General features: G+C 42.8%; 1 protein-coding gene and 1 long non-coding RNA gene across 9 annotated transcripts in view; one reads left to right on the forward strand and one right to left on the reverse strand.

Moving 5' to 3' along the window:
- The window catches only part of LOC140606472 (phosphatidylcholine transfer protein-like), a 51789-nt gene that overhangs the window by 11483 nt on the left and 13408 nt on the right, over nt 1-26898 (reverse strand). For 3 of the 7 annotated variants that reach the window (XR_012008795.1, XM_072779924.1, XM_072779926.1), the window contains 7 exons: nt 24321-24438; nt 20931-21010; nt 17657-17828; nt 16721-16788; nt 15571-15617; nt 14809-14913; nt 14099-14153 (listed from right to left, as the gene is read on the reverse strand). Coding sequence is in view for 5 of the 7 variants with exons in the window: in XM_072779924.1 (XP_072636025.1) it covers nt 14841-14913; nt 15571-15617; nt 16721-16788; nt 17657-17828; nt 20931-21010; nt 24321-24438 (558 nt within the window). In the remaining 2 variants the exon portion in view is untranslated. Of the gene's footprint in view, nt 1-14098; nt 14154-14375; nt 14914-15041; nt 15618-16720; nt 16789-17656; nt 17829-20930; nt 21011-24320; nt 24439-26898 lie in introns of those variants that run through there. The other 4 variants (XM_072779925.1, XM_072779927.1, XR_012008796.1 and 1 more) reach the window with 3 other exon arrangements.
- LOC140606477 (uncharacterized) lies at nt 56-11520 on the forward strand. 2 transcript variants are annotated; one of them, XR_012008806.1, is made up of 5 exons: nt 56-483; nt 1746-1861; nt 2270-2357; nt 4532-9145; nt 11095-11517. It is a non-coding gene; the product is annotated as an uncharacterized lncRNA (long non-coding RNA). The 2 variants fall into 2 exon arrangements; XR_012008805.1 differs by lacking the exon at nt 56-483 and having other exon boundaries at nt 1599-1861; nt 11095-11520.

The raw sequence follows: 26898 nt of genomic DNA on the forward strand, positions 1-26898 counted from the left end.
AGCGACCTGGCTATCTCTCTTATTTCATAGAAATAAACTGAGACCCAGGGATGATGAATTCTAGTCATTCATCCATGTAGGCACCCATGAATGATCTCTCAAAAGCGCCTAAAGAGTGCACCCAGTCTTATAGGCAGGGAACTGAAAAATGGAAGAGCTGTGTTTCTCTGGCTACATAACCATTAATAGTAAGCTCTTTAAGATAGTTTGAAAAATGACATGATACAGTAGAAACATCAAGAGTAAAGGACACAGTACTGAACTTGTTCTTAAAGGAAGTATAGGGCTTTCACAGGTTTGAATGGGAAGATACTGCAGACAGAGCAATCAGGACACACAGACAGTAACATAAACATACTAAGTCAAGACAGGAATTGACAACAAAGCATTTACAAAACAGCAGCAATTTCAGGCCACCTGGTCAGGATATGAATGGCACTTCCTTAACATCAATCCCATACCTGAACAAGAAGGAAAGTGAAGGTGATGGATACATTCAAATCTCCTGATCCCATATTTGCTAACCCAAAGCATCCAGTAATGCGTTATGGATTTGAGTTACGAGAAATTTTATTTTCCAAAGGGCAAAGGAAGAAAAAAGCATGGATGGGTATTAACTACTTAATTCAGATTTGTAAGGAAGGAAATAATGGTATGTGCAAGGTAGATAAGTGAAAGACGTGGTAGAAATGGGGCAGGATGCATCTTAAATATGCTGAGTGTTTATGGACATAATTTTAGTTCGTTTTCACAACAGCAAGGGGTGTGAACATGATTAACTCCATTTTAGGGATGAGAAAAATCAAGGCTCAGTGACATTAAGAGACTTGCTGGGGGCACAAAGCCAATAGGTGCTGCATTCGGTTTGAGTCCTACCTAGTCCGTCACCAATGCAAGTGTTCTTTCTATTACATGATAACTTCTCCCAAGAGCCCTGGGGGGGAAAGGCTGTGGTGTCCTGAATTATGTAAAAAGTAAAGCAATGTAAAGAATTTTAACAAACAATTAATTTTTACAATTCCATGGCTGAAGACAATAAAAGAAATAGAGCTTGTGAAGGATACGCAAGTTTTCCTTCAACAATTTATCATGGGGATCCCTGGGTGGCACAGCGTTTTGGCGCCTGCCTTTGGCCCAGGGCGGGATCCTGGAGACCGGGGATCGAATCCCACGTCGGGCAAAACAAATAAACAAACAAACAAACAAAAAAACAATTTATCATGAAAATTTTCAAACATACAGAAAAGTTCTAAGTGAAACTCATCAGACCACCACCTAGATTCTGCAAATAATACTACACCATTTTTGCTTTATCAAGATTCGTTTTTTTTAAAGAAGTCAAAGTTTGGCTATATAATCACTGGCAATTATAATAATAAGTCTACAAATGATTATAAAACCATGGTCAAGAACCATGTTTCTTCATTTAACTCAGAATAACAAAGCTTGGCTCTTGGCACAGAGCCGGCCCTTTATAAATCTTTAATGAATAAAGGGATATCATAATTCCAGTGAGTAAAAACGGGCTTCAGTTAAAGAAGCTAGTTTATTTACTTATTTTATTTTTTTAAGAAGCTAGTTTAGAATGCTCTCAGATAAATGAATAATGGAGGAGAAAATGTTCTATAGATGGAAGGAGTCACTAATCACTGGGCTTCAATATATATATCAAAGGAGTATCATTTGGTAAAGGCAAGAATAGGTTGAAGCTAGTTTGCTGTGTCTCCCAACACACACTGCAACAGGATGTGGAGCTTAAAACTAACATGGTAAAACTCATGAGAGAGAAGTGTGAAGCCTTTCATTTTGGCGGAGGATCAATTACACAAGTAGAGGCTGGGGCAACTGCTGCTTGACACAGGTGATATATTACAATTTGAGAGGGTGGAAAGGGAACTGATTATTATGAGCCAATAGTGTAAATATATGGTACAAGAAAAAAAGGTCTCCCAGACTTAGACGGCATGGGAGGAAGCACAGAATATAAAAAGTAATAGTTTCACTTTACTCTGAATATTCTACTCAACACTGGGAGCCACTGGAGTGCATTCAGTCAACAGGTCTATAGGAATAGAGGCGGTGGTTTTGGTGAGAAGGGGGTCAGAAAATTATTATAGAATCATTAAAGGAATCAGGGATATAAAGTACAGCATGGTATCCATAGTTAACACCGCTGTATGTCATATAGCGGGTTGTTAAAGGAGTGGATCCTGGGAGTTCTAATCCCAAGGACAAATGCTTTTCTTTTCTCTTTATTGTGCCTACATAGATGATGGATGTTGGCTGAGCCTGTCGTGGTGGTCATTTGGAAGCCTATGTAAATTGAGCCATCACACTGTATACCTGAAACTTGTATGGTGATGTATATCCATTGTTTCCCCAAAAAGCTGAGGGAAAAAAGAACTTGGGATATCTAGACTAAGGAGGACAGAATAAGGGAGAATATGATCATGATCTTTAAGCAGAGCCAACAGAAAAGGGAGTAGAGCTAATGGTCTCAGATGGCAGCTAAGCTGACTGACTACATATATTCACACATTTATGGATATAAAATATACATAGTTATAGTTTATATTTTTATTTTATTTTATTTAAGATTTCACCCATTTATTCACGACACACAAACACACACAGAGAGAGAGAGAGAGAGAGGCTGAAAAACAGGCATAGGGAGAAGCAGGCTCCATGCAGGGAGCCAGATGTGGGACTCGATCTCAGGACTCCAGGATCACACCCTGGACCAAAGGCAGGTGCTAAACTGCTGAGCCACCCAGGGATCCCCTATCTTTTTAAATACATAAAACATACATGCAGAAATACAAACATCAGAATTAAAACATAACGATTCAAACATAAGGATTATTATATCTCATCGTCCAAAACAAAGAGAAAACAGAAGAGATAAAATGCAAAGAAAGCTGGAGATCAGGACTCATAGGAAGAAAGCATGTCAAGGATAGGGACACAATAGGATATCCCACATTCAGAGGTAATCTACCTCTGATATTTCCCATGACAACAGGAGAGCAGCCAGGCAGATTAACCACCATCTACCCCCCCACCCTCTATACACCCACACCCAGAAACGGAGAAATCTGCCTCAAGATTCAATGGTGGGAGCTTAAGACAGACACACAACATAGCTCCCAGGTACTGCTGCTGCAGGAGACCATGTTATGTCATCACAGGTCTTACCACTCTCATTGGAAACTGGGTAGAGAGAGGGCCAATAGCTACGGATCACACACTGCCTCTCCAGCAAGCAGAAAGCTGAATTTGCAATCTCAACTACAAAGAGGAACATAAAATAAAGAAACACTAAATATCCATGAAAAGTTTAGAGCATAAAAGGAGGCAATAAATTCATAAAATAAAACTTACACCTGATGGGATGCCTGGGTGGCTCAGTGGTTGAAAGTCAACCTTCGGCTCCAGGAGTGATCCTGGATCCTCCCATATCCAGCTCCCTGAGAGGAGTCTGCCTCTCCCTCTGTCTATGTCTCTGCCTCTCTCTGTGTGTCTCTCATGAATAAATAAATAAAATCTTAAAAAAATAAAATAAAATGAAAAATAAAACTTACACCTCAAGAACAGAGTTAATGGGGGCAATTAGAACTGGCTTATGGAGGAAGACTAGATAAGCTCTTCATTATTTCCAGGAGGAAAGCTAAGGCCAGTAGATGAAACTACCAGGAAGTTGGACTTCAGCAGAGTGTGAAATAAGAACTTCTCAAAAAAGTATGTTAATCCAACAATGAACCTCAATAAAGCACACACTGCTTTCACCCTGACTCCATCCTATATTGCATGCTTTTCACATGCTTAAAGGCACAGAAAAATGCCTTATCAAAACAGAGCAACTTAGCTTAAAAAAATGTAGACTAGGGATCCCTGGGTGGCACAGCGGTTTGGTGCCTGCCTTTGGCCCAGGGCACGATCCTGGAGACCTGGGATTGAATCCCACATCAGGCTGCCGGTGCATGGAGCCTGCTTCTTCCTCTGCTTATGTCTCTGCCTCTCTCTCTCTCTCTCTCTCTCTCTCTCACTGTGACTATCATAAAAAAAAAAATGTAGACTAAAATTAACTGGCCCCACTTCCAGAGAACAGGAATAAATAATCTATAATCACTGGGCCTGGCAAATAGTCGCCTACAATAAATATTTGTTGAATAAATGTAAGCACTATCAAGACAAATACATGTCCATCTTCTTCAAACAGGAACAAGAGGGGTATTGCCTGAATTTTCATTCTACCAGAAAGTCAACAAATAAATAAATACATAATGTAAATGTTAAGTGGTCATAACTTCCATGAATAAATATACAAATGCATGAGGGGACAAAGAATTAAGTGTGATTAATATTGTTTCACTTGTTTTGTTTTGCAGCTGAGAGACTACTTTAAGAAGGAGACACTTGAGCAGAGGCCTACAAAGAGTGAAGCAGTGTATTAGAGTTATCTGTTGCATGTAACAAATTACCCCAGAACTAACTGCCTTAAAATGAAACCTTTGCTGTCTCAATGTTTGAGGTGCCTGCACCGGTGCATGGGTTCAGCTGGTTCCAGTGTCCCTGGCTCAGCATCTCCTGCCAGGCTGCAAACAGGATGTCCTCTGGGACTGCAGTCATTGCAAAGCCCAACAGGGAAGAATCGGCTTCCAGTCTCACTCAGATGGTTGTTGGCAGGATTCAGTGGCTCCTCGGTTGTTGGAATGACTGTCTCAGTTCAGACTGGCTGTTGGCCAAGAGTCCACCTTCAGTTCTTTGTCACACCAGTCTCACCATAGGCCAGCTCACACATGGCAACTTGCTTCATTGGAACAAGTACGCCAGGAGAGCCAGAGAGAATTAAGCAAGGATGAGGTCACAGTCTTTTATAACCTAATGTCTATATGACTCCCATCACTGCTGTTACTCTTCAGAGAAAGCCTCTTCTATTCTAGTCCATTCTTTAGAAGCTAGTCATTAGGTCCAGCTCACATATGGGGAGGGGGTAGGACTACATAAAGGTGTTACTATCAGGAGTTGGGGGCCGCTGAGAGCCATGTCAGAAAGCTGCCTACCATTGGCAGAGCACTGTATACAAATCTGGGGGGATAGCATTCCAGATGTTGGGAATAGCAATGCAAAGACCATAGCAATTTTGAGGTGCAGAAATGGGGCTGGAATGAAATCAGGAAAAGGAAGCGGAGCTTGAAAAGTAGGCAGGGGCCCGATCCTGGGTCACTTGGAACTGTTCAGGTCCTGGTAGTTTGGATTTGATTAGGAGCAGTGAAGACAATTCCTTGGAAGGATTTGAGCAGAAGAGGCTAAACTAACCTTTCTTTTATGAAACTGGAATGATAGTAAATGGCACAGTCTATTCATTTACTTGGTTTCATCTACTTTTAATGACCTTCCTAAGGGGAAGCTGGCAATTAAATCCATGTCAGTTGTTCTCTATATTAAAAAGTTTTATTGGTTCCTACCACCCTGAATCTGACAAGCTAGTGATCTATAAGGAAGTGATGCAAAATGATAGATTTGTTAGCATGTGGGTCCCCTATGTTGCATTTGGGGAAGAAGGCCCACTAATTTATTATTATTATTATCATTATCATTTATTATGATTTTGCCATCAATCACTGCAATCAAATGAGCTTGTCTCATCACAACCTCAAGCAAAAGTCCGGGAACCACAGGGATTTGGACGGAAGTGAAGGTGATCCTGACTGTGTATGTGGAGCCACCAGCGAAGTTCATCCATAGCCCAGGGATGTGCAGGGAATGGAGGGGCTACTTCCTCCCAGAGAACCAACACACTTAAATTGCTAAATCCTTCTCCCTAGGCATCTGGGTCAGTTAATCCCAGCCCAGGGCCACCAGCTGAGCTCTTCCCTGGCCAAGCTGCCCTGCTTTGAAATTCTCCCCCAGGCCACCTCGCCCAATGATGTCAGCAGGGGTGAGCGCCCTGCCGGCCCTCCCCTCTCACAAGATGATGTGCAAGGGGAAACGGACTCTGTCTGTGCTCAGGAAACATCTGGTCGATCCGCTAGTCCTCAAGCGGGTCTCTGGCTGTTCTGTAAATTAGGGGAACAGAATAGGATGGGAAGACATGGAGCTTCAGTGATTAGCCAACCTCGACAGCAAGTTACAAGCTGAAAGGAGATGTGAGGAAACGGCCTCCCTGGCAGGCCCTCTCCAGGGACCCGGCACCACTGCCACACGGTCACATTTCCCAGCTTGTAATGGAAAACAAAGGCTGTTTACAAGAGCTTAAAGTAGCTGGAATGGGAACAGGAGCCAAGCGGTATAGTGGAGGCTGAGCTTCTACTTGGAAGCTTTCAGCAGTCCAGTAATTATTCAGTACCAGGCCTGAAGGGCAGGCTCCTGGTGAGGACTATTACTCTCTCTCCCGTGGAAAATGAAACACCACATTCACTGGTAAGCAGAATCCATGACCACGTAAAAACAGATCCAGCCCCTCGTTAAGTGTTTGACATAAAACAAAACTTGCTGTATGTCCTCCCTGAGCTCTAAGTACCCTTTTTGTCCTGCTTGGTATCCACTGGCTTTTTCTCGGTTTATGAACCACTAGAGACAAATCAGGTAAGATAGATAGGAGAAAATGGACTTGGTGTGCTGCCCTCTCCCCCACCCACCTCCCTACCTGTCCCTGGGGGAATACAGGTTTTCTGAACCTTCAGGATTCTGGCCTGCAAATGAAAAGCTCTTCTCTTCTCCTTCTGCTTTGCCTGCTGCCTCTCTCCCCTCCTCCAGTTAAATCAATAAGACCTTTCCCGTCTGGGTTTTCAGATAGTCGGTGTAAGTCTTCAAGAGAGTCGAGTCAAAATGCATAGCAAAAAAGGAATTTTTTTAATTTCTAAGTACAAAGGCAAAACCAAGAAACCCTGAAAGACAAAGTAATTCTAGCTTTAAAACATTTCTAAAACTTCATTTGTTCTCAAAGTTCACTCTTTGGTGAGAATTAGGTGGAACACAGGATCGAGCGTACCCTTTTTTGGTGCCCATCTTTCTGACATAGCGCTCAAACTGAGGTCATGGGGCTTTAGGATTGTAGCTCTACCATGGAGTCATCCGTTCCTTCAGAAGATGGTTTTAATAGTTTTTGTGTTCTATATATGGAGAATATAGTTAGGAGCAAGACAAGGTTCCATGCTCTCTCAGTCTTCATACATGAACAACGAGGAAATGACCTGATGTGTGCAAAGTGCTAAGCTTGTGCCTGACATTTCATAAGTGGCCGATAAATGCTGGCTATTCTTGGTTATTACCCCCAATTGCCCCTATCTGTCTGTTTCTCTCTCCAGCAGTGCTTTGCCTCAGAATATCCCGTCTGTCTGTGAAGACAATCCTTCTTAATTTCTGTCCAAATTCAAGATTTATCATAAGAAACTGGCTCACAGGATTATATGGGCTGAGATGTCCCAAGAACATTTGAGAGACTACTTTAAAGTAGACCTATCATAAAATACAGTTATTGAGGAAAAGCTCATTTATAAACTTTTGTCTTACATATATCTTAATTTACTTGGCCATAACAATTATACTTAGATTACTCAGAAAACTTCTAGAGACATTAAATAGCTGGCCATCTAAAATTGCCTTCTGACAAATTCTGTCACAGAATTTGATGTGAACGAAACATAAGCTTATTTGACTTCTGGTAAACTGAGGAAGAATAAAAGTATTATATTTAATACTGGGAACTCTCAAGATCTCCCTGTTTCAATTAAACCAATAAACCTAAATTAGCTTTTATTTACTGAGGACTATCCTAGATCATGTGAACTTGCCAAATATTTGGGTTAGTTTCTGTATTTATCAGAGTATATTTATATAATGCTTATTTGTCTTTTAGCCAGTATATAGAACACTTCATCGATTAACTTGACAGGTTAAAAATACAACCACCCTACAGTCCAGCAATTACACTACTAGGTAATTACCCAAAGGGATACATGCACCCTGATGTTTGTAGCACCGTTATCTACAATCGCCAAATTATGGAAATAGCCCAAGTGTCCCCAACTAATGAATGGATAAAGAAGATGTGATGTCTATATTTTAAATGGAATACTATTCAGCCATAAAAAGGAATGAAATTTTCCCATTTGCAATGACATGGATAGGGCTACAGAGTATCATGCTAAGCAAAATAAATCATAGAAAGAGAAGTATTTCACTCATCTGTGGAATTTAAGAAACAAATTGAGCAGAGGGGAGAAAAAGAGAGGCAAGCTAAAAAACAGACTCAGCTATAGAGGACAAACTAATGGTTACCAGATGAGGAGGGATGTGGGGTGATGGGGAACTTGGTGATGGGGATGGAGGAGCACACTGGTTGTGATGAGCACTGGGTGTCCTGTGGAGGTGTCGGATCACTGTACTGTATACCTGAAGCTAACATTACACTGCATGTTAATAGGAATTTAAATAAAAATTTCAAGAAAACTAATTTTGGAAATACTAGTCAAAGGTAGAGAGAAAAAACCCCAATGTATCTAGAGCATACATATATTACTATACCTAAATATACAAACAGTTTGAACAGATCTCACAGCTTTCATTTTAAAATTTTAGTTATGAGGGGTGGCCTGGGTGGCTCCGATGGTTATGCTCTCCGCTCAGTTCCTGAACCTGGAGTCCCAGGATCCAATGTGTTTACTGGTAGATGGAATAAATTTACCTACTCAGATACCTTTTAAGGTTTGTGAAAGAGACTTTAAAGATTTTTCATAGACATATTGTGCAAAATATCCTTTTCTTTTTTCCTCTCCTTGTAAGAATTACCTTGGTTCCTGGGAAAGGCTACCTAAAATACTTACATCACAATAGGCACAGAGACAAATCCAAGTTCCATGGAGAAGAACTCCTGTTCCCTCAGTCCAGATCTTAGATACCCTCTGCAAGCCTTCCAGATGAATAGAGGTTTGGGGACTGGTAAACCACATGGAAGGACTTTGAATAGTTTTCAGACCACATTTCTGTTCTTTTAAAGATTCGATTTATAAGGTATGCACAACTGCTTCTAATTCCTCAAAGAATTGAGCTGCAACCCCAAAAGATATGGAGACCACTCGTCCCATCCAACTACCTTATCCTCAGTTTGCATCTTCATAGCAGGGAAAGGAACTTCACTAAGGTGAAAGTCAAAAGATTCCTGTGTTCTAGATTCAGAGCTGTGTGTCTTTGGAATGTTTTAGTAAATCCTTCCACAAAAGTTCCAGAACGTTTGTCTCTCTTTTTTGGGTCCACAGTATCATTTAGCTTAGGGAGAAAGCCTAGGACAAATTTCCTGTCAGGCGCTGAATATCAGCTTCCACTTTGGCCAAGGTCTGACCATAGAACTTCTTAAGAAAGAAGATAAGTAAAAAAGAAATCCTTTTGAGTATCTTGTCAAGTTTCAGCCTCGGACAGGCAGTAAATATTCCCAGCAGTAATGAGCAACCCCATAGGGACAAGGGGCAAAGATACTACCCCACTCCCCAAGATCCACTCCCAAAAGAAAGACATTTGCAACTTCCCTGACGTTGGAAACAGTCGCTAGGATGCCAGGCAGAAACGGAGAACCACCTACATTTCTGCACAGAGATATGTGGGAGCCAACCCGGCCGTTGCCAAGCCAGGTTCTCAGGACACAGAATGAGACAACCAAGAAGGCCAAAGATATCCCTGGGAGGGGAAGGGACTGACCACCCAGGAGCACCCAAGAGCACCTTCACCAGTCACAATTCAAAGACCCTATCCTTACAAACATTTTGCCTACTCATCTGAATCTAGAAAAGTGGGGTAACATGAAATCCTGCCCTTTTCTCTCAACCAGGCACCACACACACAGACGAAAATGGGAGCCCTACCTTTGGTAAGAAATGTTAGCTCCAGAGGCTTGTGCTAGTTCTCGCAGGATGCCATCCGCAGGCTCTGGGGTGAGTGGGGTGTCCCAGCGGGTCTCCTGCTGGCCACCAGGAATCTTACATGGAGGAAAAGTCGTTTCCCTCCACCCCTTATGGTGAGTGCTTGGCCCAGGGCTCCGGGTAAGTGGATGAGCTTCGGAGGGTGAAGAGCTCTCGGGGAGGCCGCAGCAGCTCAGCCTGGCCTGCGGGAAGGCGGCCGCTCGGTCGGCCTCGCACATCTCACGTCGGCCTCAGCGCAGGCCTCACCCTGGCCCGGGTCTTGCCGCCCTCTCGGGTTTCTAGGCCCGACCCAGGGCGCGCCCTCGGTTACTAAACCGCACCCGGTCGCCCCACCAGCACCTGGTCGGTTCTAAACGGAACCAGCCCGTCCCTGTCGGGTCGGGCTTCTCGGCCAGACCCCGGCTCCAGCCCTGGCTGGTTTCCGAGGCGGACCCAGAACCGTTCCGGTTCCAAGAGGGACAGAGGCCAGCGCTCGCCCGCTCCGCCCTACGTGCCCACCTTCTCAGCCCCGACCTCCCTGCGGTCCCTGCTAGTTTCTAAGTCAGGCCCAGGCTGACTCCGGCCGGCATCTGGACTCCATCTGGACAGAGAAATGCCCGAGTCGAGTCTGAAAGCGCCTCCCACGAAGCTGCGGAGCCAGGATCCCAGCGCGACTCCCACCCCAGAGGCAGCAGGAAAGCTGCGGGCTCAGGGGGCGCCCCAGGTCGGTGCACCCCAGGTCGGTGCCCCGGTGGCCCCCTGCCCCTGGCGGCTGCGGAGGCTCTCCCTTCCTTTCCTCTTGGGACACCTAGACTCTCACGAGATACACTGAGGCATATTAAAGCATTTGAGAACTCGCTTCAACAAAACTCGATTCAACTTGGGCAGCATCCAATCCAACAGGTAGAAGGGAGCTCTGAGGAGCTGTGCGAGATCAAAGACATTGGCAGTGACCGGACAACAAAACGGGTTGGTTATTGCAAGGTCGCTTTGCTTTAGGGATGGCAGGCGTCTATCAGGCAAGTGAGGTATCATGTGCTGATCGGGTGATTCCTGGCTGGAGAGGTTTAAGTTCATTTCCCAGAAGTGTGTGATTAAGTCAATTTTGTTGTTGTTGTTGTTTTGTTTGTTTTGTTTTGTTTTTTTGGTGAGTGGGGTTGAGCATTAGCAATTCCATTGGGACGTTTTGTCTTAACAGCGATTTGCCAAAAAGCTCCTGAAATACTACAGATTTTCCTTTCCTACACCGGTGATCACATCGTCCACTTACCGTGAACTGTGCATGTATGGGATGCCCTCTCTGGACTAATTCCCTAGTGGAAGAAACTGTTCTACCTTTGTGAACTCTGCTGCGTAGCACTGAACCTGACTTCTGTTAATGCCACTTAGTTGTTCCATCATTATATCCCATGAAATGGACTACATACAATGTGTATCCATGCTGACACCTATGAAAATATGCATAAAAAATATGCAATATAAATAATTTTTCTGAAGCCCTTCGTTCTTGTTAGTTCTAAATTCTAAGAACCTAAACAATATTTCCGTCTTTTCAAGACAAAAATAAGTTTCTTTGTAGTTGGGGAAGAATGTGGAAAAAGCAACTTTGGGAAAGCATACCCGCTTACATTTTTTGTGCCTTTCCTTATTCTCTCCCACTTCTGGATCCTGAAATGGTTCTGCTCCTGTGGGCTGCATGACGCAGCCCATTGGAGGGTATGTTGTACACCAGCAGGCGATGTGCATGCATATTCCCTGCTTTTTTTCTGTTTAGACTTCAAAGGTTGATACTCCATTTGGAAACTAGATTGGAGTGTGGGCTACTCTGCCAGTTACCTAATGGTGAAGAGGATTCCAACTGACAAGGCTGGACCCCGTGGAGGTACTCTTCATTCACCATGGAGAGAACCCATGATGGTGTTGGACTGTTAGAGATGGTGAAAGAAGAGCCATGAGGGGAAAATGAGCAGCTGGTGAGAAGGAAAAAACTCATCAAGTCACTGCTGATTTTAGGTCAGCCTAATATCCTACAAAGCTTATTGGTGATCTGAGTATAAAGTCTAAAATCATAGCTCTCACAATCCCCCGTGGCCTGACTGCCTACTTCTTCAGCCACATGTGAGCTGTTTCTCCTTCCAGCCCATTGCATCAGCCATACTGGCTTTGGTAGTTCCTCACAGGTGACTGGTTCTCCTGCTGGAGGAGCTTAAGGCAAATAGTTCCTTCCATGCAGAACAGTTTGCTTCTCCAACCTTCTCGCAGCCAACTACAACATGTGCTTCCCTGACCCCTCAAACTTGGTTAGTGCCCCCATTTTTACATCTGGCACCCTTTACTTGCCCTTTGTCAAAACTCAGTCTTTCAACAGCCTGCCCACCGCTTCTTCACTAGACCATAAGCTGACACTAAATCTATGTCATTCATTGCAGGAATATCATTCATTGCGGTCTGTCCCCTTGCCAGGTGGACAACAGACCCAAGATATATTCATTAGTGAATGCATGTCTCAAAGCTTTTAAGGATAATTCCCTCAGCTGACTGGTTGGTGCTACCAGAAACATGAGAATTGAATGGGTTCTTTTGGTTTTGTCTCTTCCAGATCCATATGGGAAGCAAGAGGTTTGAAGGGCAGCATTGTAGACGGGGACTCTGGGTGAGGAATTTCAGCCAGGGTGCCAGGGGTAGGCCAGGACTCTCAGTGTGAAATAGGAACATTTTCAAGGGAAGCAACTCTTTGCTGGAATCCTTCAATTCCAATAATGGTCAATAACTTTTCATTGTTATGCCGTGTGAATAACTCACCTGTGGAAAAAATGTAACTCCAACAGTAGTGCTACTTTTTTCATTAAAATCCTGAAATCCTGGGGCGCCTAGGTAGCTCAGTTGGTTAAGTGCCCAACTATTGATTTTGGCTCAGGTCATGATCTCAGGGTCCTAAGATGGAGCCCTGTATCAGGCTCTGCACTGGGCGTGGAGCCTACTTAAGATTCTCTCTCTCCTCCCTTTGCCCCTCCCTCCTGCTCACATGCCTTCTCGGGGGGGGGGGGGGAAGAATAATAAAAAATAAAATAAAATATTGAAATCCTGACTAATCTCAACTGAACTCAGTCCAGACTATGCCATTTCTATAACATCAAAACATAACCCAGAAATACACCAGATATGCCATCCCTTAACAAACAGAGGACTAATGAGAACAATCTAGAACCCTTCTTCCCCCAAAAAATGATGATTTGGGAAATAATTTGGCCTGAATTAAATTACTAAATAGTACTAGTTATCATTTAATGTAATCAAATTAAACCTCCATACCAGGATGGGTTTTACCTTCTGGTGTCATTTGGTCCATCTTCTCTAAATTATTGAGTACCTACTATTGAGTACATTCCTTTGAGTACCTACTATATAGTCCCCTAGTAATCAAAGGAAAATAACTCTTCCAATCCACAGAGATCTTAGTATGTGAAGAGACAGACATGGAAAAAAATAAGTGTTAACCAAAGTGCTACAGGAAGGACGTTTACAACTTTCAAATTCCAAATGACACCCCTAGCCTTTGTGGAGAGGCATACACTGAGGAATCAGGTGCACCCTCTAAAGCACCAGTTCTACATATTCTGCACCTCTGACATTTACCAATTGGCTCACGGGTTTTGTTTCCCACATAACCTTGTATTTTAATGCTGTGTAGATTGATTGTCTTCTCCAAATTAGCACAGAGAAATGCCAAAGAGTCAAAACTCTACTAATTATTGCAAACTTTCTGACTTTTTCTGTAACTATTTTGCCTAGAAACTCTGCAAAAGTAGTGACTTCAGAGTTCTTAGCAAATTATCAAAGGCTGTTGAAAGATATGGGATGCATGACACCAACTGAATTTGATTCTCTACTGAAAAACTGTAATTGTAGTGCTGTGTTTCAGTGACTCTATACTTAAATTTTCAACTTGATCCTCTATTACAAGACACATTTAGATTTCATTTATCTAAAATTAAATGCCAGCTACATTACCAATAATGATATTTTAATGGTAAATTTATGAGGCATTCACTTATTTGCCTAAGTCTATCCATAAGACCACAATGACTGAGGAAGGGACTGACACATCGTTGAGAGAAAAGTCATAGGATGGTTATAGGATCTACTGGAAAGAAATGTTGTCTTCTTTGACTCAGCATGAGTCTGGAAAGGTATAGGTCTACCTTTTGCTGTCAGCAGTAATCCGGTCACCAGACACAGCCCAGCATCAAAGATAACCTGAAAAAGAATATACTCAAATTCTAATGTCAGTTTGAGCACCTGTATCAACCCTAACGTGAGGCCACTCTATACCTGGTCTTGCATATAAATGCACCTAAAATCCTTTTTTATACTCCAGGTCATTACTCAGGTTGGATGTGCCTTGCAAATGTTGACACCTAACTGATTCAACCTCACAAAAGGAACATGGTAGAAAGAAAGCTGCAAACAAGAGAAATATAAGTCACTCGGTATTTATTGGTATCAATCTATTTTCCCAGAGAGCAAACATACAGTCTGACATCTCCCATTTTAATAAATCCTCTGCTTCTGTTTTCACATCCTGAATTTCTATGACCTCTAATCAAGGTTCAGTACCATAACACTGTGGTTAAAATGTTTCCCTGAGATCATGAAGGCTGTGCCTTTAGCCACGGAACATCCTGGTTTACCAAAATTCAGGAGAAAACAAGGAATTGGAAGTCTTTTGGTGGTCGAAGAGGCAGGCAACTTAGGTTGTATTCCTGAGGAAAATGTGGAGAGTCGATCAATCCACTAGTATTTCCTTGGCTGTGAACTCTATCTGTTCAGTATCTCTAAACGTTCTAGAAGGTAATTCATTTTATTGCATAGAAGGACACTTTATCACAGTGCTGTGTGCAGAGCATCTTGCCTTTTGCTAACTTCCAGAGCCATCGTGATGCCTCAGTTTCCAATAAAATGCAGAATAAGCAAGGTATGCGCAGCCTCTCCCCTGGGGCATGTGGGAAACAGAAATCTAGACATGGATGATGAGAAAAAAAGTGGTTATCACATTAAGTGCTTAGGCCTCTACTGTTTTTCAGAATGGTTTGAAATCAAAACAGGTCATGATCTTCCACAAGTAGGAACGGGAGAGAGACTTACTGCATTATCACCTCACGCTGCAGCCAAATCAATACACTAAAGCATAAGGCAAATGGACTTCAGTCCATATCATCCAGTCTTGTTGCCCTGAGACTCCACTCTGAAGGGGATGGGGCTCGCAGCAGCCCCTCCTGAGCTGCAAGAAGTCACATTCTGGGAAGGAGCCAGCTCCCCGGGATCAGTTGCTCCTGCATTGTTGTCGTTCCTCCACCCACCCATCCCGCTGAAATGGCACAATGGAATGATTGTGTTCTCTACTGAGGACTTCCCTTTTTAAAAATAAACAAGCAAGAGTTTCCCTATTCTGACCCATATTCAACAGTGGAAGAAGGCAGCCAGTCCCGGGGTGGGGAGACTGGGAAAGGAAGCCCGGTGTCAGGCAAACACACTCAGGGAGGAAATACTGGATAGCTTGCAGGTCTCCGAAAATGGAAAGTAAAAGGAAAGCAGAGCTTCAGGTGGCTTTAGCACTTCCAGAGAAATCATTCCATGAACATACAATCCCCATTCTTAGGTTCTCCTCTTGTACATCTGACAGGCATTGGCCATGTCATTCAAGAAGACAGGAACACTACCCTGCAAAGCAAAGGAGAACTGTTACTTCTATGTCCTCATAGACATTACTCTTGATTCCTTGGGATAGGGCAGAGGTAAACAAAGAAGGTTTTGAGAATTATAAATATGACAATAGGGCCCCTGTACAATTTCTACAGAAATGGCCACAGACAATGTCAAAAGGTCGAAGGCACAGGTGAGACTAGATAGCAGCGGATCTGTTGTATATCTTGGCTTTGCTAGTAAAAACCAAAGATTCTTCTGAGACACTATTTTTTGAAAAAAAAAAAACACAGAAAATGGGATTGGGTTGGGTTGTGGGATTCTAACCCAGATATCAGAGAAAGGACTTCTTTTACACAATTAGGAAACAGTGAGGATGTGGGGCAAAGGACAGACTAGTTATTCCTTAGTGCTGAGCACTGTGCAAGACTTTCCCCAGACACTGCATTATTTTCACTATTCTACAGGGTCAGTAATACTCTCATTTAGAGAAAGGAAGAAATCAACAGCTTCCCTAAAATATACAGACAGAAGCAGGGCCAGGATTCAAAGTCACATGGGTTTGACTCAAAGCCTGTGTGCTCTGCACTCTCCCAGGGAATGTGCCCAGACCTCCCACCAGTATACGGGACTCAAAGCACTGAATGGTTCTCATAGAGCCAGGTTCTCCGGCAGGACAGTCTCTAACGATCAGGCCACCACTGTGGTTCTCTCTCCTTACAGAGAAACAACAGTGACAAAACTGGAGACTTCAGGCTTGGACATGTCTGGTGGTCTCTCGAGCCAGGCTGGCCCGTCCTACTCTATAAACAGATGCAGGGCTCAAAGGCACCATTTTTCCTACAAGGATCAGGCTATTGTCTGGAGGATCCAGAGACTGATCCTGTCAGGGTCTTACTACCAAGCAGTGTCTGACATTCCAGCTAAGGATTCTTCTTTTGTCCCAGCCCCCACATCCTGGGTGTTGGCAACCTCAGTCCTAACTGTAGTCACTCAACCAAGCTGCTTCATAAAAGAGCCTCATTAGGCCTGAGACATGGCATCTCCTCAGCCTGACAGCCCTGTGGGCTAAGTCAACATTTGTCAAACACACTTCCCCCATCTGCCTCCTGGGATCTCACCTTGGCGACCCAGTTAATGAGCCAGGACGGAATTAGGCCACCCGGGTTATCGAAGTAATACATGAAAACTAGAGGGGAAAGAAAGGACAATTCAAGAGAAGGAAAAATGTTAGAAAAACAACTACAAACTCTACAAACGTCCCAGCCCCGCACCTTCCTTCATCAGGCCGAAAGCAAGAAGGGATTCCAGAGGATTCTTGTGTCTTCCCTTCCAGAATATAAATGTTTATATATAAATATTTATGAAAACATAGCCCCAGGCACATTTTTCTGATACTTATTCAATGCCCGGCAAGTGCTAGACATTGGATATAAATTCTCATTTAATTATTTTTCACTAATTATCTTAGTCCAAAGGATTTGGTAAAATTAAACCCCCACTTATAAATGACAACATGGAGACTCAGAGCAGTTAGGTGGCATGTCCAAGGTGACAGATCTGAGAAGCATCAGAATTATGGTTCAGATTTTGCCTCACATGCAAGTCAAGGCCACACTGATTCCAGTACAGCAAGTGGCTGTGTGCCACTGCTCTGTTAAGCTTTTCTCTGTGCGGGCTGGAACTCAAGGCAGGCAGGAGCTTCATCCTCAGAGTCAGTCCTGCCAGCCCTCTTGCCCACCCCTATGCCCAAGGCCCTATGTATGTATCTCAAGTACTAGCCTGTACTGGATTTCTAAACCTTCTGGTTTGATTTCCTCTGGACAATGCAAGAGCCAAGAATGGGTTGAGTCAGATTTCAATACCCATCATGCATTCAAGTAAGTTTTGGGGGGTTAACTGAGTCTCTCCCCAGGTTTTGCTCTCTTGTTTGTTTTATACCCATGCCCATTATCTGACCTCAGGTAATAAGCATCATGTATTTTACAAGCCACACAATCAGCATGGCCTTCATAGAGTGGCCCTGCCCAGTATGCCATCACGGACCCCGCCTTTACCTTTGCTCCCCTTCTTGCCATCACTCTCGATTGCCAGGCTCTGCTTGTACTGATTCACCCGGACCACACCAGACCTCTCAGCAATCTGAGGCACAGAGGTGCTCTGGGCCAGGATCACGTGGATCTTCCACCCGTTCAAGTCCAGGTCTCGCCGCTGTTGGATATACACGTACTATACTGCCAGTCAAGGCATGATATCAATGCCAGCATTTCAGATGGGTGGAATGAAACCTCTCAAGCCAGAAGCAATGTGAGATAATTCTATTCCTCTCCCCTGGCATTTGCCCCCTTATACTGTTCCTTTACTTCCCTGTCCTGTCTCCCTGGGTGCATACCAAGATTGTGCCCCGTACTACTTGATATGCTCATTTGACAGCATGCATTATCTACTTATAAATGATTCCTTGACGTTTTCAATTATACAACGAAAGGACTCTTCCCTTCTCTGAGAAGGCACTATGAGATAGAGGATGGATCGCTCATCAGTGGTGTGATTCTGCATTAGTTACTCAACATTTCTGAAGCTAGGTTTCCCTCTGTGGGAAAAGGGAATCAAGTTGCCCAGCAGGCAGGTTTGCTCAGAGCACTGGAGAAAGACTGGGGCAGAATAAGTACTCCATAAGCACTGGGGTCATTCCACTCTGTCCTGTCCTCCCCAAAGCACTAGTTAGTGACGCCTATGCACGTAGGATCTTCAAGCAATGTTACTTATACCTAGTGGTCAGAGGAAGAGTAATGAATACCTGAATATTTAGTACCCAGATGTCCTCACTCTGGGTTAACACTAGTCAACCACCAAGAATAACAAAGCCGTTTCATCTCTGTAAACACTCACAGAACACTATGTCTAAGGTACTATTCTAGGGAAGATAATGTAATCCTAATAAACAGTGAAAGCTACCAATTTTTAAGCCCTTCCCATGAGCCTTACATATAGCATCACTTTTGATCCTGAAAAGGTCCCTGTGAGTTTGGTGCCATTATCCCCAGCCTACAGATGACAATTTTGAGACTCAGAAGTAAAGGAACTTGCCAAAGATCCCATAGCTCAACTGGAACCTGACTGCAAACTCAGATCTGTCTCCAAAACCTAATTAGACTTTCACAGCTGCTCAGGCATCAACAGAATTTTAGGTTTCACACTGAAGTAATTCAAAGCCTAAACAAACAAAAAAATCTCTAAGTATAAGGTAATATACTCATTGTAACAGCAACAACCATAGCCCCATGCCACCTCAGAGTTTCTACAGCACCCACAAGGGTCCCAGCCATCATTCAGGCACTCTGTAGGATGGGCTACTGTCCCCATGCTCTATGGACTGACAAGTAAAGTTCTTAAATGTTTTGGTGTGGAGAAATTATGTTGCTTTGGCTCTGGCTTTCCTCCTCCAAGCCTTTTACTTTTTCCTCACAGCAGAAATTGTCCCACTGTCTCCTAAAACTTGCTCATCTCATGTGATAGATTGTCACCTGACATTCCATTGAGGAAAAATCAACCTGATACGTTGATTAAAACTTGGCAGAGGTCTTCAAAGGGTTGGAAGGTCCAGTGTGCCATAGAGCCTATGATCAGAGAACCACTAGTTCACTGAGGCCCAGAGAAGTGAAGGGACTTTTCCAAAGATACACAATAAATGAGAGTATGAGCTCACATTCAATCTCGGATCTCTGGCTCCAAATGAAAGGTCTTTTCTACTACACTATTCTCTGTTCTCAAAAATTTAACCCGTAATGGAGAGACATGCATATAGAAAGATTAAGAAACTCATTATGTGCTTGCGTGGTATTGGAAAACCAATTAAATAGAACTTCAAGTACCCCAAGTGTCTATTCCTAGGACCTATCCCACAATGTCACAGTGAGGTTAGAGAGATGGAATCATGCCCTGGTCAAGGTCAACATCTCTGGAAACAGATGGACCTGGGTCCTGAACCTGCCCCTACCAGCCACTAGTGTGTGAACCAGAACAAAGTTCTGGACTCCTCTTTGCCTCAGTTTCCTTGACTGTGAAATGAGGATGATGGTACTTACTTTGCACAGCTGCTGGAAGGATCGGGGAAAACCATATAAAATCTAAGTGATTATGTAATCCACAATATGTTGAAGCACATACCATATGTGTACAAACTACCTAGCAGTATGTGAGCAAGAAATAAACCCTTATGGAGTTTTTTATTATCCGAGGCCAAAGAAAGCACATAGACACAAAAACACACACAAACAATATACATAAAATACAGCCACATGTCCTTCATTTTCTAGAGAATAATTATTTAGGAACATACAGATTTATACAATGTTAAAGATAGAAAAGATCCCGGTGACCATTCAATTCAGTGGTTCCCCAAAATATTTTTTTAAATTGACAAGACCATTTGTTGACAGTATCTTCTATGGAAATTCGGTGTGTAACACACTCAGGTATTGTGACTGAAGAGGACAGTGAAGGGGTGGAAATCTCACCTGTCAGTCATCCTGACCCCATCCTGCCTGTCCTCAAATTTCTATGCCCCTTCCTAGGATAGTCCTAAAAGGGCTTCTTAGAACCTTTGAGGCACAGCTAACTCCCCCTGCCCCACATCCCATTCAACTGCTTTAATGATAAAGGAGGCAAATGAGGTGAAGAAACATGCACCCACATTCACATACAACAGTCAAGGAGGGATCACTATAGGGTCAATAAAATGGGAAGGGATATGGGGAGCGGTGGAAAGTGGGGGCCTGAATTCCAGTCCCCACTCTGCCTCTAATCATCTGTACATATGCCTTCATCATTTTACCTCTTAGAGCCGACTTCCATTCTAGACTGAGGGAATGTATCAAACACTCTTTATAAAAAGTTCTTTCCAAGTTCCCTATCCTATGGCCCAATAATTTCAAGCCTTAGAAAATTTCTCAGGAAACTCTGAGCTGCCCTCCAATGACCACAATCACAAGGCTCCACATGGTCAGGTGCAGACATCACACTCTGAGGTCTCCAAAAGCCACACAAGAAGCAACAGGCTTCTTGATCCTGGAGACCCAGGATCGAATCCCACATCGGGCTCCCTGCATGGAGCCTACTTCTCCTTCTGCCTGGGTCTCTGCCTCTCTTTCTCTCTCTCTCTGTCTCACATGAATAAATAATCTTAAAAAAAAAAAAAAAAAGAAGCAACTGTTTTAGCAAATGCTTCCACAAGAATCAAGGACAACTGTCCACACAGGCTGGGCATACCACCATTGGGTGATGGCCAAGGGGCACAGAAACGCTAAGAAAACCAAGTAGAAAGGATACGTCTCGGTTGTACATGGGAAAAGGGTACTTCACTTGCCAGTAGACCACGGTATCTCCATTGTATTCCAATTGGTAGAGTTCTAGAGAGAACAAAAGAAGTTAATGTATCTGGAAGCTTCCGGGCCACCAATTGACAAGAAGCCTCAGTCTGATGACCTCTAAGGACATGATAAACCACTAGCTCATAAGGCAAAGATTAAAAAAAAAAAAAAATCATACAGATTTATTAATGTTGAAAGCTTGTTCCCCAGGACACACTCTGGTAGACATAAAAACATGGTGAAATATAAACTAACTCAACAAAACATGTGTATTGTGTAGCACAAGCAAGATTCTCAAGTAGAACACAATGAAACAAAATCAGGTTCCAAAAATAAATGTTCAGGTTTTTAAATCAGGGCAACCACCAGATGTCACTAGAGTACCAAATGTTTTGAGACCTCTCTGGATTTCTTGACCTATTACAGCTTGCCTGGGACTCAATCACCCAGTCTAGTGTGTTCAGCTGAGAAATGAATTCTATTCCATCATTCTTAATATTCATATTCTCTGGCTGGATAAAGCAAAGGAATTCGATGACATGCACACCTTGTGACACTGAGCTGCGCAGTACCCTCCGTACTAACCATTTAGAGAAGGAGCCATGCCAAGGCTGCTGATGTAACCACGAGAGCCCCTTGAGGAGATGCTTAATGTATTATTTAATGTATGTAATGTAAGGGAAAATGTATTATTTAATTCAGCTTTGGAAACAAAACCTATTAAAAGCAGACTATGGATTAAAGAGCTTGCCAACACATGGTGCCATGAGAGGCTAAAGATAGCCCTTGAGAGTAAGGGAAGAAGTGGACATGTTACCTTTTCATGCCCAACATCACCTCCCCCTTCCTGGACCAACAATCTCAATTCTCCTTCAGGGTATCATCCTTCCCCTGCTCCTTGACTATGTGGTTTAAGCATGACTGACTCAGCATTGATTTCAGGGCTGGCAAAAATGAGCAAGACATGGCCTCAGTGATTTGTTCAGGGATGGTTCATCGGGACAGGGTCTTACCTGTCACTCTAACACATTCAGGCCAAAAATGGTGGAGTAAAGACTCTCAGGTATATCAGATATATCACAGAATATCTAGAAGGACCAGGGCACCTGTGTAGCTCATTTGAGCATCTGACTCTTGATTTCATCTTGATCTTGGAGTCGGGGACTACGCCCCATGTTAGGATCCAAACTCAGTGCAGAACCTGCTTGAGATTCTCTCCCCTTCCTTTTCCCTCCCTCCCTAATCCTCTCCCAATTGTGCACACTCTCGCTCTCTCACTAAAATAAAATTAAAATCCTAAAAAAAAAAAAAAGAGCATCTAGAAGCACCAGAGTTAGACTTAGAACCTCAGAATTGTTCCAGAGAAGCAAACTACTGCTGCTACAGGACTAGACACTATAGTGTGAATGGCTGATGCCACGTACCAAACATCAGAGGTTCTGCAACTGTCTCTCCCATAGTCAGATACCTTAGCCCTATCATCACCAGAAAACTGATTGTGCATGCTGCCTGCTTGCTCATGGTGTTCTCTCTCAAACTGAAGCTGTACGTTGTCTTACTGGCGACGTCTATATTGCATCACTGAACTATGGCTGCTAAAGAGACTGAGGCAGAGAACCTTCTCCCTTGCATGGGTGAGCATCACAATTCACCCTAGATAGAAAGGGCATTTAGAAACACTGAGAGACCAAACCATGACAAACATCCATAAGGTGCCATGACAGCAAACTGTGGGACTCCTGCTGCCATGACTAGGAAAGTAGAATGCTCATTCCTGTTCCTGTGGGGTTATTTACATGGCTAGACTAGAAGCCTGGATCTTCTGGTGGCCGCCCCCCCATGACATAAGATTCTGCCTCAGAATTAGGTCAACTCAGAAGAAAACTGAGTCAAGATGGAGAAAATAAGCATTAGATGCAGCTGTCCTGGAAGTCAGAAACCCCTGGACTTTTCAATGCCATGAACCAATGAACTCTTTTTCTTTTTCTTCACACTGGCGTTTGTTAACTTCTTACTGTATGCGGCCAAGAGTCCTGACTCTAGCAAAAGTCTTTCAGAGTTTACATGCGCCTTGGCTAGCTCTGCAGTTCTAGTGCACTGTAACTGAGTGGCAGAGGCCACTCCCAGTTCTAAGTGACAGGAGGATCACCTATTTCATGCCTTTCATAGCTGTCCACTGTTTTTAGGGTAAAATCTAAGCACTGTAGCCTGGTGCTAGGCTGGATGTAGGGATCTGGACATACCCCCATCCCTAGCTCTAGAGTCTGCTACACCGACAAGCCAATAAAACAAAATCGCTCAGTTTTTGAACATGCCATGCTGTTTCATGCCTTCCTTGCTTTACTCATGCTGTTTTCTGGGCTCAGATGGCCTCAAACAACTCACCCCCTCACCCTCCCACTCTCTCACCCATATACATTCTTATGTATTTTTGTGTTTTCCATTCTTGTTGTTTATAAAACTTGATTCAACTTCCAAAACACAACTTGGATCAGAACAAGATTTTCATTTTAAAATATCATTTATGAACTGTTAAAAGATGATCCATGGGCACCTGTCCAGCTTCTACCATGCAGCACAATCCTCAGACAGCCACCATGCCAAGGACCAACAAGGTTGCCTCACTATCCAGAATTTATAGGTTAATTCCTGCCCCAAAAGACACTTGTGGATGAGTGCCCACATTTTCCATTTGAGGAGATGTTGACTTTTTCTGCCCCACTGGCTCTTGGGCTGTTGCCCCAAGTGTACTACTTTTATTTTTTATCCCTTTTTGCACAAAGGTGATAAAAACTTTTTTTGAATGTAGCAGGATATTGGAAGGTAACCAGTGATATTTAAATTTGTTGGCACATAAGTGATTGAACTTTCGATGAGAATACCCCATGGGCACTCTTCAACTCTGATTCCACGAGAAGACAGAGGGTAAAGGAACTCAAAGAAATCCGAGGTCCCTCCAGTTATAAGACAGCCAGTTCCCAGACAGATTTCATAATGCTGGGGTTTCTGGTACAGGTAAGGCCTTCGTTTAATTCTGCTCTGAAGCCAGTGCTGGTTACAGGTCAGATACGTCCTCCAGAAAACCCTCTATGATAGATATATGGGATGATGACAAACTTACAGTGAGAACAAAGTAGCCCCTGGAGCAAATTGGAGAGTGGCATCTGAAAGCACGCAAAGAACCACAAGCGCATGTTTCAGCCCAGCACTTATGACTTCCATACAAAATTAAAAATAAAACATAATATAGTAGAGATTAAACCCCTTGTTTTCTATGCGCTAGATAAATAAGAATATGTATTATTTTCTAGAGATGATTAAAAGGTGATTAATAATATCTGTCACTCACCTTCAATATATTCATCCCATTGTTTTCTGTAGTCTAAGTCCATATAGACATCTGCAAGTACATCCGGCAGACAATTGTCCAGAACACCATAGACCTTATACTCACAAAGTCCAGTCTGCTATAAAAACAGAACAGGCAGAAACAACCTATTGATTGTCAAATTGAGGGACAGCTGGATCACACAGCATATGAAAAACAGCTATTCATGCAACACCATTATTCACTACCATATTAACACAATGATGAAAAAACAGATGAGGCCCCTGCTCTCATGAGTCTTATATTCACTTATAGACATTGGTGGTGATAATGGCTATAAATGCTACCTAGGTAATTTGAATAAGATATATAAGGAAAGTTTTATAATTAGTAGTGCCTAGTTTGAAGGAGAGGGATTCCTATATAATCAGGTGGTCAGAAAAGGCCTGTATGAGGGATAACCTTTATCAGAACATCCTATTCTAAATATCAGAATGAGCTGATCATGAGAAGATAAGGAAAACTCATTCCCAGTAGAGGAAAGACCCTCAGGGTGATGAACTGGCATGCTCAAAGAACAGATTGTCATGGGTCCAGAGAACTGTGGATGGGGAGAGTGGTATGGGCTGAAATCAGAGAGGTAGTGGGGGCCAAATTCCAAAGGGCTTTATAAACCAGGGTAAGGGATAAGAATTTTGACTACTATGGAAAACCCAAGAGTGACTTTAAATAAGGAAATAATAAATAAAATGATGATTCTTGCTTCTTGATAGAGAGTAGTTCATAAGGGAACAAGGAGATGGGCTTGAAAACCAATGCAGTAGTCCAGATAAGAGATGACAGGGATTTAAACAAGGAGGTGACAGTAGTGATGGAGAGAAGTCCAGTGATTTAAGGATATATTTAGCAGTAATGTCAACAGGAAGTGCTGACAGATTGCCTGTGGGTAAAGAGAAACCAAAGAATTGCCTCTTAGAACCTCTACTTGAACAACTAGGTAAATGAGAGCTTCATACCTAAGACAGAGGAATGTTGGGAAGAGGTGATTGTGGGTTGTAGGAAAGTTAGGAGTTCTCCTTTTGAGTTTGAGATGCTTATACACATCCAAGTGGGAGAATTCAGGGGACAGGTTGCTATTTTAGATACCCACAGGGGATAATGAAATCCAACATACTGTTTTATCAATTCCAAGACAGAATTTTTCAACAACTACTTCTTTTAACTTAAGATCCAGTATGTAAGGGAAGAGACAGCACCTTCAAATCACATTAGTCCCCATTATTCATAAAAAAAGACCATTTCCAGATTCCGAAGAACAAGAGATTTCCCTCTTTTTTCTTTTTCCCCACATGAGTCCATATCCTTGTTTTTGTGAGGGTTCTCGGCTGGAGTTGGCGATGCTACACATTTTATTTTCTGTATAATGGCAACTAAAAATTCCCTTCCCTTACTAAAGGCTCTACTATTAAAATTAAACCAAAGGTGGGTCACCTGGGTTCTCTGGCAATTGGGCATCTGCCTTAGGTTCTGGTCATGATAGCTAGGTTCTAGGATCCTGTCCCAGGTCAGGCTCCCTGCTCAATAGGGAACCTGCTTCTTCCTCTCCCTTCCTCACTTGTGCATGCGCTCTCTTTCTCACAAATAAATAAATAAAATCTCTAAAAAAAATAGTTTTTAAATAAAAAAAATTAAACCAAAGGCTTTTAGCTTAATTTCCTGCAAGAGTGAACAAACAAAACAAAACAATGCCTTCAGATTGACACATTATTCTATGTGCTAAAGCAATGTTACTGGCTAATCGAACTTGAACAAAGTTATCCTTTTAAACCCCATGCCAAGGACTTATGTGAAGTCAAGAAGTAAATAAACATGGTGATACTTTCTAGAGACCTTGAGGCTGCAAGACCTAGATTCCTGGTTCAGAGAGCATAACCCAGAGAAAAACACATCTTAGTTTAAGAATCTCATATGTATGTTAAAGCACCTGGTAAGAAATGGAAGATGAAACTGAAACTGAATTCATAAAGTTCTTCCAGGGCTAAAAAGTATGTGACTTTATACCAAGGGTTTCCAACCAGCAAATGACAAACTAGTAGATCTGAACCCGTCTCGAGCTGTGCCGTGGATACCCCAAAGGAAGGGCAGACTGTCAGGAGAAACATCTACCTTGTATCCCCTCCCCTCACACATATGGGAAGATAGTGAGGGTTTATACATACCCATTCATTTACTAATCAACTGTGGAAGAGAGACTCTTAGTTCCTTGTTCAAACATATTGGGGCCCCATTTTCTGTAAACACTGACTGAGCAAGAGGGATAATTATGCATTGAGATAATGATTCAGCTTACATGATGTAACTTTGGTTATCTGGATAAATTAAGACAAACTGTTTCCTTAAACTGGTTCCCTTTCCCTTCTGAATTTAGTTACTGCCCTTAGTGACCTCAGGCCTATACATATCACAGAAAAGAAAAACAGAAAGCCCCCTTAGGAAGAGAAAAATAGAATGATGTGATTTACGTGAATACAGAAGAATGAACTATTGTTACAACTTCCTTCAAACACTCCCTTCATGGCAGAACTGAGAAATGCCAAGA

This window comes from Canis lupus, chromosome 16 (genome assembly GCF_048164855.1).
Source record: "Canis lupus baileyi chromosome 16, mCanLup2.hap1, whole genome shotgun sequence".
In the NCBI taxonomy this organism is placed as follows: domain Eukaryota; kingdom Metazoa; phylum Chordata; class Mammalia; order Carnivora; family Canidae; genus Canis; species Canis lupus.